The sequence below is a fragment of the Babylonia areolata genome, chromosome 7 (assembly GCF_041734735.1).
Source record: "Babylonia areolata isolate BAREFJ2019XMU chromosome 7, ASM4173473v1, whole genome shotgun sequence".
Taxonomy (NCBI): domain Eukaryota; kingdom Metazoa; phylum Mollusca; class Gastropoda; order Neogastropoda; family Buccinidae; genus Babylonia; species Babylonia areolata.
This window is the reverse complement of record NC_134882.1, coordinates 8,551,052-8,563,551: the sequence shown is the minus strand read 5'-3', so window position 1 is coordinate 8,563,551 and position 12,500 is coordinate 8,551,052. Positions and strand designations below refer to the sequence as shown.

Genomic DNA, 12,500 nt, shown 5'->3' with positions numbered 1-12,500 from the left:
TTTTTTTTTTTTTTTTACCCCGCCGCGCACGTAGGCAGCCATGCTCCGTTTTCGTGGGTGTGCATGCTGGGTATGTTCTTGTTTCTATACAGTGAACACTGACATGGATTACAGGATCTTTAACGTGCGTATTTGATCTTGTGCTTGCGTATACACACGAAGGGGGTTCAGGCAATGGCAGGTCTGCACACATGTTGACCTGGGAGATCGGGGGGAAAAAATCTCCACCCTTTACCCCACCAGGTGCCGTTACTGAGTCATGAACAGTTCGGGCGATGGATGGAGCAGGCTTGAGAGAACACGGCATACATATAGCCCTCGACATCATCCCCAGCAACCCATTCTCACACACACCGCCACTCGCTCGGGCGCACGCTTGCACGCGCGCGCGCACAATTGCACACACACACACACATTCACACACACACACACACACATTCACACACGCACGCACGCACGCACGCACTCACACACTCACTCGCTCACACACACACACACACACACACACACACACACATATATATAATTATATATACACGCGCCCACCAACACGTACCTAAAGACAATCACCACGGAAACACGATCTCCCTATCTATCTATCTATCTATCTCTGTTTCTCCACATCCTATGTTTATAGATATGTGGTTCTCGTGAAAAGTAAACGATTCTGAGTCTCTCTGTCTCTGTCTCTCTCTGTACACACACACACACACACACACACACACACACACACACACACACACAGAGAGAGAGAGAGAGAGAGAGAGAGAGAGAGAGAGAGAGAGAGAGAGACATTATCTGGTGTGGGTTATTTCTGTGTCTGTCCACATCCTTTTTTTTCTTCCCTCTTATACGCCTTTTTTTTCTCTTTTTTTTTTCTTCTCTCTCTCTATCTCTGATGTTTGATCGTGTCTGTTTCTCTCTCTATGTCACACTTCACGTCCCCTAATCAGTCTCACCCCCACCCCCCTCCTCCCCTCCCCTCCCCTCCCCTCCCCTCCCCTCCCCTTCCCTGCCTCCACTCCAATCCCTCCCTCCTCCCCCCCCACCACCACCACCAAACACACATCATCTCCTCCCTCCCCCCCACTCACACACACAACCCCCAGTCCACCACTCTCTCTCTCTCTCTCTCCCACATTCCCAGAGATATTTTCAAACTAAACCCTGGTTTAAAAAAAAAAAAAAAAAAAAAAAGATTAAAAAAAGCACACAGCAAGCATAGCAAGAGAGACACAAGAGATCAGCGTTAGAAAGGCTGACAGGGGATGTTTGCACAATAGCTGGTTGAGAAATGACCCGCCCTGTGAGCAAGGCAGCCGTGATCACAACAGGCGGCCATGTTGGAGGTAAAGAGGGGGCGGGGGGGCGGGGGGTGGGGGGGGGGGGACCACCCCCACCCTCCCTCCTTCCTCTTTCACTCACCGTCATATTTATTCCCTCCCAGTGCCACACACACACAACAGTACTTCAGAGTTGCACAGTGACAGCCACATGCACGCATGCGCACACGCACGCGCACGCGCACGCACTCACCCCATTCGCCCGGGAGATCGTTTTGTTCATAATATAGTTTGCGTGCTGCTCACGCAACGCTAAGATCAAGGAAGCGCAGCAAATTTGTTTGGTGTTTTTTTGTTGTTGTTGTTGTTGTTGTTGTTGTTTCTGTCTTGTCTGTTGTCTGTCTGTCTTTGTCTCTCCGCACACACGCCCACACCCGCCACACGCCCACACACTCTTTCTCTTTGTCTCTGTTTCATCTTCCTGTCTGGTCGTCTGTCTGTCTGTCTCTAGCTCACTTGCTCTCTCTCTCTCTCTCTCTCTCTCTCTCTCTCTCTCTCTTTCTCGCTCACACTCTCTTTCCTTCTCCAGCATTTACATTCTCTCACTGCTGTCAAACTCACGCACACACGCACGTACACACGCGCACACACACACACACACACAAACACCAGCACACTAACATACACACTAACACAAACAAATGTGTGTATATGTCTGTGCATAAATATTCGTCTAGTTCATGTTGATGGTAATGTCTGTGTGCTGCGTGCATTGTGTGTATTGTGTGTGTGTGTGTGTGTGTATCGTTCGTTTGTGACCACGTACGTGGCCGGGAAGGTGGGTGTGTGCGTGGGTGGGTGGGCTCTCTCTGCCTCTCTCTCTGTGTCTCTGTCTCTCTGTGTGTCTCTGTCTGTCTGTCTCTCTGTCTGTGTCTCTCTGTTTCTCCCTCTCTGTCTCTCTCTCCCCCCCTCTCTCTCTCTCGCTCTGTGTGTGTGTGTGTGTGTGTGTGTGTGTGTGTGTGGAAAGCCTCCCTCCCCCTCCACCCCCCCGATTCTTTCTGAATGGAAAATTATTGTCATCATATATCGTCTGGCTGTACCTTACCTCATCTTCCCCAGACATTATATCCGTCTTTGTGAGGACGAGCCGGGTGGAGAGGAAGGAGGTGGAGGGGACAGGGGAACGAGTAGGGGGGGGGGTGAGGTGTGGGGGTGGGGGATGGGGAGGTTTGTAGTAGAGGGCTTTGACCACACGAAAGCCGCTCCTTCCGTCTTTGTAGCGGCCATTAACTGTTCTCCCTATACTCTGGAATGGCATAATGTATGGGTCTGTGTGTGTGTGTGTGTGTGTGTGTGTGTGTGTGTGTGTGTGTTCGTTTTGTTTTTCTTTTTCTTTTTCGCTTCCGCATTTGTGTCCGTCGACGTATGAAAATTACACGAGACTATGTCTCCTGTCTGCAAGGCTTGTGATGTTCTGTTTTTTTTCTGTCTCTTTTTTTTTTTTTTTTTTTTGTCTTCTAAATCCGGTACCAGAGTTTATGACTACTCTTATGCGGAGGATGTCTGGTGGTGATTGTAGTGGTAGGAGTGGGAAGAGGGGGTGGGGGAGGGTGATGGTGGGGAAGAGGAAGGAATAGCAGTATCAGCAGTAGTTGTTGTCGAAATGACACAGCGATTTTTTTTTTTTTTCTCCCTCTTCCTCGAGGGATTGCAAAGCAGAAGGAAAAAAAATGTGGAGGAATAACCTAGAATAGGAATATTTTGATGTTGTTGCTGTTGCTACTGTTGTTGTTGGTGTTGTTTCTTCTTCTTCTTCTTCTTCTTCTGCTGTCGGTTTTGATGTTGTAGCTTTATTCTTTTTGTTTATATCTGTGAATATGGTATTAATGATTCCTTCCTTGCTTTTGCAAAGCCTGCGAACGATTTCGATTTATTTTTCTAACATGGCTGAATGTAAGTCTGGACTACATGAAAAACTTTATTTTAAAAAATAAATAAAAAATAAATCTCCCGCAGATATTATGTTGCAGAAATTCTTCTGACATAGCTAAACTCTCCTTCTTCTTCTGCGTTCACTCGTATGCACACGAGTGGGCTTTTACGTGTATGACCGTTTTTACCCCGCCATGTAGGCAACCATACTCCGTTTTCGGGGGAGTGCATGCTGGGTATGTTCTTGTTTCCATAACCCACCGAACGCTGACATGGATTACAGGATCTTTAACGTGCGTATTTGATCTTCTGCTTGCATATACACATGAAAGGGGGTTCAGGCACTAGCAGGTCTGCACATATGTTGACCTGGGAGATCGTAAAAATCTCCACCCTTTACCCACCAGGCGCCGTCACCGTGATTCGAACCCGGGACCCTCAGATTGACAGTCCAACGCTTTAACCACTCGGCTATTGCGCCCGTCATAGATAAACGAAAGTCGGGATTACACACACAAATCTCCCCTCTCCTTTTCCGCTTCTTTCCGCTCAGAACAATCATTCCCTTCTCTCCTCCTCCCTCCCCACCCCCCTCCTGCCTCCAGTCCCGTTGTTTATGATATATTCCGGGTTAAGCTAGAGGTTATCAGCCTGATGCTTCGTTGAACATCTCTCTCTCTGTCTGTCTGTCTCTCTCTGTCTCCTGTATGTCGCCTTGTTGCAAAACGTTTCAGCGCTTTATACATTCCGGATCGTGCTCTCTCTCTCTCTCTCTCTCTCTCTCTCTCTCTCTCCTCCTCTCTCTCTCTCTCTCTCTCTCTCTCTCTCCTTCCAGGCGCTGACAGAAGATCTTTTTATTTGTGTGTTTTTCTCTCCATGACCCAGCTTTCGAAAATGCGAGCACGTGAGAGCACCTTCACACACAGACACAGACACATTGTGCTCTGTGGGAGAGAGAGAGAGAGAGAGAGAGAGAGAGAGAGAGAGAGAGAGAGAGAGAAAGAAAACTCAGAACTCAAAACGTTTTTATGCAAAGATTAAGAGATTTTAGGCATTGCCTATTCTTCCAATCTGTCCTTGCTAATCTTCATCTATTACAAATAGCACACACATATATGAAAGGAAAATGTTTTCATGCAGAATTTCATACATAATGAAGAAAACACCCCCCACCCCCCCACCCCCACACACACACACACCCACATCCATGCATACACATGCATACACACACTGACGCTCGCGTGCGAGCGCACACACATACATACACACACACGCGCACACACACACACTGACAGCACCCCTTCACTCCCCCCCCCCTTCCCCCCGGCCCCCCCCCCCCTCCCACACACACACACACACACACACACACTAAGAGAGAGAGAGAGGAGCATTGTGCGTGATCTAGTTTCGCAAATAAAGCCGGGGCGGATTGTGGGGGGGGGGGGACCCAGTACAGATAACTTATGAATAACAGTCAGTCGTGTCCGACAATGATCATCAGAACAGCAGAGGAGGCAACTGCCGTCCCAGCTATCTGGGCTAGAATTTGCTTATTGTGGAGAATGTCTTACCCAAGATGCACCCCCACTCTTGGGTAAGAGGATTTTCAGGACAGTCGGTGTTGGGATGGTTCCCAAAAGGCCAACTGGCCCCCCAAGGCTGCAGCACTAAGAGCCAGCGCAATCTTGTCTCCCAGGCTGAGAGTCATACATAGTCCTTTTCAAAAAGATTAAGCTGTAGATGACTTCCCGTTGTAATGGAAAAACCATTGGTCGTACAGCTCTCACTTTGTTGTTGGCCCGAATGTAAGCGTGTGTTAATCTGTGATATAAACTAAGCGTTGGGCGTGATTGATTGATGTGGATACTTCTATAGCGCCTATCCTCGGTCAGAGACCAAGCTCTAAGCGCTTTACATACACGGGGACATTTGCACCACAGGCTGCCTACCTGCGTAGAGCCGACTGACGGCTGCCACTGGGCGCTCATCATTCGTTTCCTGTGTCATTCAATCAGATTTCAGACGCACACACATACACACTCAGACAGACATGTAACATTTTACGTGTATGGCCGTTTGTGAACAGAGATAACTGAATAAACGGAATAAAATAAACGTACAAGGGGAACAAAAATGTATCCACCCCACCCCAGCCATCAAAACTCAGAAGAAAAAGTCTTGACCAGACATTGGACTCAACGTCAACAACGTGACCAAAAGAACCCAGCCTCGATTTTGCATGCCCCTCTCCGAAAAACCTAGGGGCTGGAACCGGAAACCAGAAAATGCTGTCATCAGACATGGCTTCCGCTGGCTGGCTGGCTGGTTTGAGGACCGCCCGCCCCTCCAAAAAAAGTCACAAATCCCTCTCGCAAGAATCACACCCCACCCCCTCCCCCCCTCTTTCCACTTTACTTCTCCCCGCGGTAGAAGTGTGCGGAGGATGGCGTAAATCCCCTTCCACCGGTCCCCAAAGGCCGCCGAAGACCCATTCAGCCCCACCCTAACCCGACCCCCGAACCCCCACCCCTACCCTGAACCCCACACCACACCTCACGGTGGCTTGTTGGAGAAATGACGAGGCTTGATTGTTGCTGTGTTTCGACAAGGAAATGATTGTTCAGACCCTCGACACGTGCGGAGCAGCAGCAGCAGCAGCAGAAGGGGTGGGGGGAGCGGGAGGGGGAGGGGGTTTGGGGGGAAGGATTGGGGAGCAAGGTGGCGAGTACAGTCTTATACTGTTCATTTCCTGATGGATAAGAGAAGAAAATTGGATGGAGTCCGGGGAAGGAGGAAAAAAACAACAACAACAACAACAGAAGAGAAGAAATAAAACTGAAGACCAACCTTTTTCTTCTCAACCGCCTTGTTTGACACTTCTGTCCTGTTTTTTCCTGCTCTTCTTCCTCCTTCTCCTCCTCTTTCTTCTCCTTCTTCTCCTCCTCCTCCTCTCTGACTCCACCTCCTCCCTCCACCTCCTCCTACTCCCTCCTCCTCATCGTCATCATCACCAGTACTGACCTCTTTTTTTTTTTTTTTTTTTTTTTTGAGGGTTGAGTGGTGGTTGTAGGCAACTCAATCTCTTACAGCTCTGGTTTTCGTTGCGTGATGAAGGAATAACCAAGAATATCTGTGCTGTACGTGGTGGTGTTATTTTCCTCCCCCCCCCCCACCCCACTCCATCCCCACCACCACATTCCACCACCCCCACCCCCCACCCCCAACTTCCGTTATATCCCTCCATCTTATCCCCCCCACACCCCTCCACCCCCTCACACACACACACACACAAATCGTTGACACTTTGGAGCGGTGGCCTGGGGAAATACAGCCGCTCCCGACTCAAACGTGACGGTTCCTGGGTTTCCATTCGAGATAAAAGGGTCTGAATTTTAACTCCTTCAATTGTTTCATAGAGAGAAAGAGAAAAAAAAAGTATGTCATAGTATCTGAGATAAATTGTACAGAAAAATAGTCATATTTGCTCTCTGAAGGAAGGGTAAAGATCTTGAAGTACCGAGTGAATGCTCGTAGTGTCAATAGTTTTGTTCGTTTTGTTTTAAGATTATTTATCTGTTTATTCATTTGTCTTTTTTGAAATATGTTCTTGTTTACTTATCTATCTATCTATCTTATATCTATCTGTCTGTCTGTCTGTCTGCTTATCTATCTTCTATATTTGTTTCACAACTACTTATCTATATCTATCTATCTATCTATCTATCTATCTCATATCTATCTGTCTGCCTGTCTGTCCATCTATCTGTCTGTCTGCTTACCTGTCTATTTCTATATTTGTTTCACAACTAAAGTTGTCGTTTAAGGCACCAGAATAAAAGACGTTGTTTGGGGGGCATGTGCAGAGTTCATCAAGCACCATCCGACTTCTCGGTTGTCGGCGTTGAAAAACTGGGTCCACTGCAGCACAAGCTGTGTGGAAAACAGCTCCTTTTAACCCTTTCACCGCCAGTCAATTTAGAGTGCAAAATTCCCTTGCGCTATAAACACAAACAAGAGAGGCAAGGCCTTCAAGACTCACTTGTGATACACTTTTTTTTTTTAAATCCAAGCTTTTTATGTATTGAGTATAATTTCAAAATGTAATGTTTAAGGTGAGAAAGATCAGTTTAAAGCAAATTAAGTCCCCTAGCATTAATTACAGAGTAATTTCCCTTTTTTACTATCTGCACCAAAACGTTTGCAAAATAAATAAAACTTCCATGCTTAGCAAAAGAAGTTCCTGTTTGAACAAAAAATGATAATAATGACTGCTCTTGTTGTTGTGTCAGAATATCAGATCAAAGTGCCAAGTTTAGAGAATACAAAAAATATAAATATAACAGTAAATGCAGTTTGCATATAATTAGGCTTCATTTTTTATTTTTCTCTGCCCATCCCAGAGGTGCAATATTGTTTTAAACAAGATGACTGGAAATAACTGAATTTTTCCTATTTTTATGCCTAATTTGGTGTCAACTGACAAAAGTATTTGCAGAGAAAATGTCAATGTTAAAGTTTACCACGGACACACAGACACACACACACACACACACACAACCGATCACCGGGTTAAAACATAGACTCACTTTGTTTACACAAGTGAGTCAAAACTATGGTGTCTAAGAATAGCTGGGGATTCCCCCTTGTGATGTGTAGAAAATATGACCTATTCTATTATCGAACACGAAGAGCAGTAAGTTCGTGGATAACAGAATCCAGGATCTGGTCACCCCTCAGTGACATGGGTTCTCTACATAGCTGCTGCATGAATGCGAATTTGGCAGTGAGAGGGTTAAGTGTGCACCGTCGTATTGTTTCTCGTATTTTGTTTCGTGTTTTGTTACTGTACTTGTTCTTGTTGTTGTTGTCGTTGTTCTATTGTCGTTGTTGTTGCTCTTCCTCTTCTATCACATAGCCTCCGACCATGGTGGCATCACTAGTGACCTGGCACGTACCAGTTCTCTCCATCTCTCCCTGTCTTTTTGTTTCTTCTTCTTCTTCTGCGTTCGTGGGCTGCAACTCCCACGTTCACTCGTATGCACACGAGTGGACTTTTACGTGTATGACCGTTTTTACCCCGCCATGAAGGCAGCCGTACTCCGTTTTCGGGGGTGTGCATGCTGGGTATGTTCTTGTTTCCATAACCCACCGAACGCTGACATGGATTACAGGATTTTTAACGTGCGTATTTGATCTTCTGCTTGCATATACACACGAAGGGGGTTCAGGCTCTAGCAGGTCTGCACATATGTTGACCTGGGAGATCGTAAAAAATCTCCACCCTTCACCCACCAGGCGCCGTCACCGTGATTCGAACCCGGGACCCTCAGATTGACAGTCCAACGCTTTAACCACTCGGCTATTGCGCCCGTCGTCTTTTTGTTTCAATCAAGGAATATGTTTTTATGGACTCTGGTTTTTGTAGTAATCATTGTATGAACAAAACACTAGAGACTACCCGGAATTGAAAGAACTCGGTCAATATTCGAATACGGATTCGTGTTCTCCATGCACGCAGATTATGTTATCAAGTGCAAAAAAAAAAAGAAAGAAAGAAAGAAAAAAAAAGAGATAACAGCAAAAGCGAAGTGCGTGAGGGCTATCATCGTGCTTCAATCAGCAAAATTAAATGAGACATTTTGGAATACTCATCATTTTGGATGCACCGTTCCGGATACAGACTAAAATTTCGAGAAAAAAAAACCCACCTCGAAATTCTTAATTAAAGTATTTAGATGAGCCATATTTGGGAGAAACTCATTTGACAGACACCCGAGATAAGACTGATTATCAAGTGTAATGATATCAGAAGAAAATCGAAAGATTTCTGGAGCCATCGTCTTGTTTCGGAAAGGAAATGAGCTTCCAGAGTCGATTTTCAGAAGAAGAAAAAACAACCACCGTTGTAATATATCTTGAATTTCAGGAATGAGAAATGGACGAAATGCAATTGCTTTGTCTGTCTGTCTGTCTGTTCTTCCGTTTCTGCGTCTCTGTTCCTCTGTATAGTTCTAGTTGTCTGTCTGTGTGTATCTTTCTGTCTCTCTGTGTGTCTTTCAATCTCTACCTCTCTCCCTCTCCCCTTCTCTCTCTCTCTCTCTCTCTCTCCTCCCCCTCACTCACTTTGCGTTTTTCTGTCATACTCTGTTGCTCTCTCTGTATGTCTCTATGCTTCCCCCTCTCTCTCTTTTCTCTCTCTTCTCTTTCTCTCTCCCCCTCTCTCTCTTCCCCTCACTCACTCTGCGTTTTTCTGTCATACTCTGTTGCTCTCTCTCTCTGTCTCTATGCTCCCCCCCTCCCCTCTCTCTCTTCTCTCTTCTCTTTCTCTCTCTCTCTTTCTCTCTCTCTCTCTTTTCTCCTCACTCACTCTGCATTTTTCTGTCATACTCTGTTGCTCTCTCTCTGTGTCTCTATGCTCCCCCCCCTCTCTCTCTCTTCTCTTTCTCTCTCCCCCTCTCTCTCTTCCCCTCACTCACTCTGCGTCTTTCTGTCATACTCTGTTGCTCTCTCTGTGTGTCTCTGTGCTCCCCCCCTCTCTCTCTTTTCTTTCTCTCTCCCCCTCTCTCTCTTCCCCTCACTCACTCTGCGTCTTTCTGTCATACTCTGTTGCTCTCTCTCTCTCTGTCTCTATGCTCCTGTCTGTCTCTGTCTCTCTCTCTGTGTCTCTCTCTCCCCACGTGTTCCCCCTTTCAGTCCTGTCTCATGTCTTTTTTCTTTTCTTTTCTTTTTTTTTGATGAAGATAAGACTTTCTCCATTTTTATCCGCTTTGGATGAGATGTCTATGCAGCATCCTATATATATATATATATATATATATATATATATATCCTCACTAGCTTTTCTACTTCATTTTCCATTATTGGAGAGGAGAGGGGGGGAAAAAAAACCCAACAAAACATAATGAAGTATAACAAGAGAATGGTGCGGGTTTTTTTTTTTTCCTCCTTTGAAGAAGATGAGATTATTTAAAATCCTCCACGTATGCTCTCTTTCGTTTCCTTTTCTAATCTATTCTGCTTCATTCTGCAGGGAGAGAGAGAGGGGGGGAGAGAGAGAGAGAGAGGGGAAGGGTTTGGGGGCAGGGGGGCGGGGAGAGAGCAAGAAAAGATTCTTGCTTATAGATAGAATAGATAAGACTGACAGATCAGAAGAAGAAAAAAAATGGACAGATGAGTAAACGAAAAAAATGGGAGCGGGCAAGAGGTGAAATAAGAATATAGAAAGAAAAGAAAAGTAAAGAAAAGAAAAAGGGAAAGAAACGATAGAACGAAAGAGAAGGAAAGGAAGGAAGAAAATCGAACAAAGGACGAAAGAAGACAGAAGAAGAAAAAATAAATAGTGACGGGAGAAGGGGAAAGGGAACAAAAAATAGAAAAGAAAGAAAAGAGCATGTGATGAACAAGAACAACAATAAAGAAAGAGCGAAAGAAGGAAGGAAGAGAAAGAATAACGATGAACTGCCTGTTTGTCTGTCTGTCTCTTTGTGTGTGTATCTGTCTGACTGTTTCGCTGTCTGTCTTCGTCTGTCTGTCTGTATCTCTGTCTGTTTGTGAGTCTTCGCCTGTCTGTCTGTCTGTGTCTCTGTCTGTCTGTCTATATCTCTGTCTCTCTCTCTCTCTCTGTCTCCTGTCTCTATCCTCTGTCTGATTCTCTCTAATCTGTTTTCCATATGTCTGTCTGTACCTTGTCCGTCCTTCTCTTCATCTCTGTCTCTCCTTCTCTGTCTGTCTGTCTGTCTGTCTCTCTGTGTCAAAGTGATGAAATCGACACATACAAACGAGCAAGCAAGGAGAGCAAACCTGAAAGAACAGATACCATCAACCAATGAATCAAATGGAGGAACGAATCAGTCAATACATGTATGAATGAAGTATCGAATGCTGCAACTACCACCCTCAACCCCAGCCAACCCTGCTTCCATAAAAAAAAAAAAAAAAAAAAAACCATCACAAAGCAGTAAACAAAAACCAACATCATTTGTGGTTTGCTTTGTTTTGGATTTTTGTTGTTTTCTCCCAAACGAATTCATTCCCTTTTTTTTCTTTTCTTTTTTTCTCTCTCTCTTCCTTTTAACTCCATGCCACTCACTACAAATCTTTTCAGGAACCCGTCCTATTTTCTGTGAAACAAACACTTCCTTCTCACCTGTCTCCCACACTTATCTTGTCATGTATCAGTCAAACCTACTTTCCTCCCAAACTCTAAACCCTTTGCTGTTAACTATCTTTCTCTCTCTTATCTTTTTTTTTTTTTTTTATCAGGTATCCCTCCCGTTTTTCTCCCGAACGTACTCTTTTTTTTAAATTTCTCTCTCTTTTTTTTTTCTTAACACACACACACACACACACACACACACACACACACACACACACACACACACCTATCTTTTCAGGTACCGAACGCATTTTTCTCCCAAACTAACCCTTTGTTCTTCTCTGCGTCTCTCATCTTTTCAGGTAACCCATCCTATATTATCTCCCCAAACTTTTCGGTTTCCTGTGTCTCTCTCTTACGAACTTATCTTTTCATATCTCAAACCCATTTTCCTCCGAAACTAGCCCTTTGTTCTTAACTCTCTGTCTCTCTTATCTTTTCAGGTATCCATCTAATCTCTCCCAAATTAATCCTTTTTTTTTTTTTTTACTCTCTCTCTCTCTCTCTCTTTCTCTGTATTATGTTTTCAGGTAGCAAACCCATCTTCTTCCCAAACTAACGATTTGTTCTTAACTCTGTTTCGCTTGTCTTTTCAGGTATCCATCCCTTTTTTCCCCCAAACTTTTGTTTTCCCAAATCTCTCTCTCTCTGACTTACATTTTGCAGACACCCTTTTTTTCACGTTTTTCGCCCTCGAACCAATTTCGTTTTTCTTTCTTTTTCTCACACTAACTTTCCGTCTCTCTTATCTTTTCAGGTACCCTACCCTTAGGCTCTGTCCCCCTTCCGCCCCCGACCTTCCCCCCGCCCCCTCCGCCCCCCATCGAAGACATTCCTCAGCGCAGCCCCGCCCCACTCCGGCAGTACTCGTTCGGGCCTTCCGTCAGGGGCAACTACTCTGACGCGGACTTCCGGGCAATGCGCGGGGCCGGGGGGCCGCTGGAGGAGGGGGAGGTGTTGGAGCAGCACCGCCTGGAGAACCCCTACATGGTGCAGGACAACCCTGGCTCCGCCTTCTCCCAGACAGGTCAGTCACCGGTGTTGCTGCCAATTCGTTACACCCCCTTTTTTTTTGGTTTTACCCTTGGATCAAATCTGACTTCTCTTTCTTCGTCGTTCGTGGGCAGCAA

At 45.5% G+C, this 12,500-nt stretch overlaps 1 protein-coding gene across 1 annotated transcript in view; it reads left to right on the top strand.

Moving 5' to 3' along the window:
- LOC143284328 (teneurin-m-like) overlaps positions 1-12,500 on the top strand; it is a 247,677-nt gene that overhangs the window by 74,706 nt on the left and 160,471 nt on the right. The window contains exon 3 of the mRNA XM_076591037.1: positions 12,128-12,397. Coding sequence (XP_076447152.1) covers positions 12,128-12,397 — 270 coding nt within the window. The remainder of the gene's footprint in view (positions 1-12,127; positions 12,398-12,500) is intronic.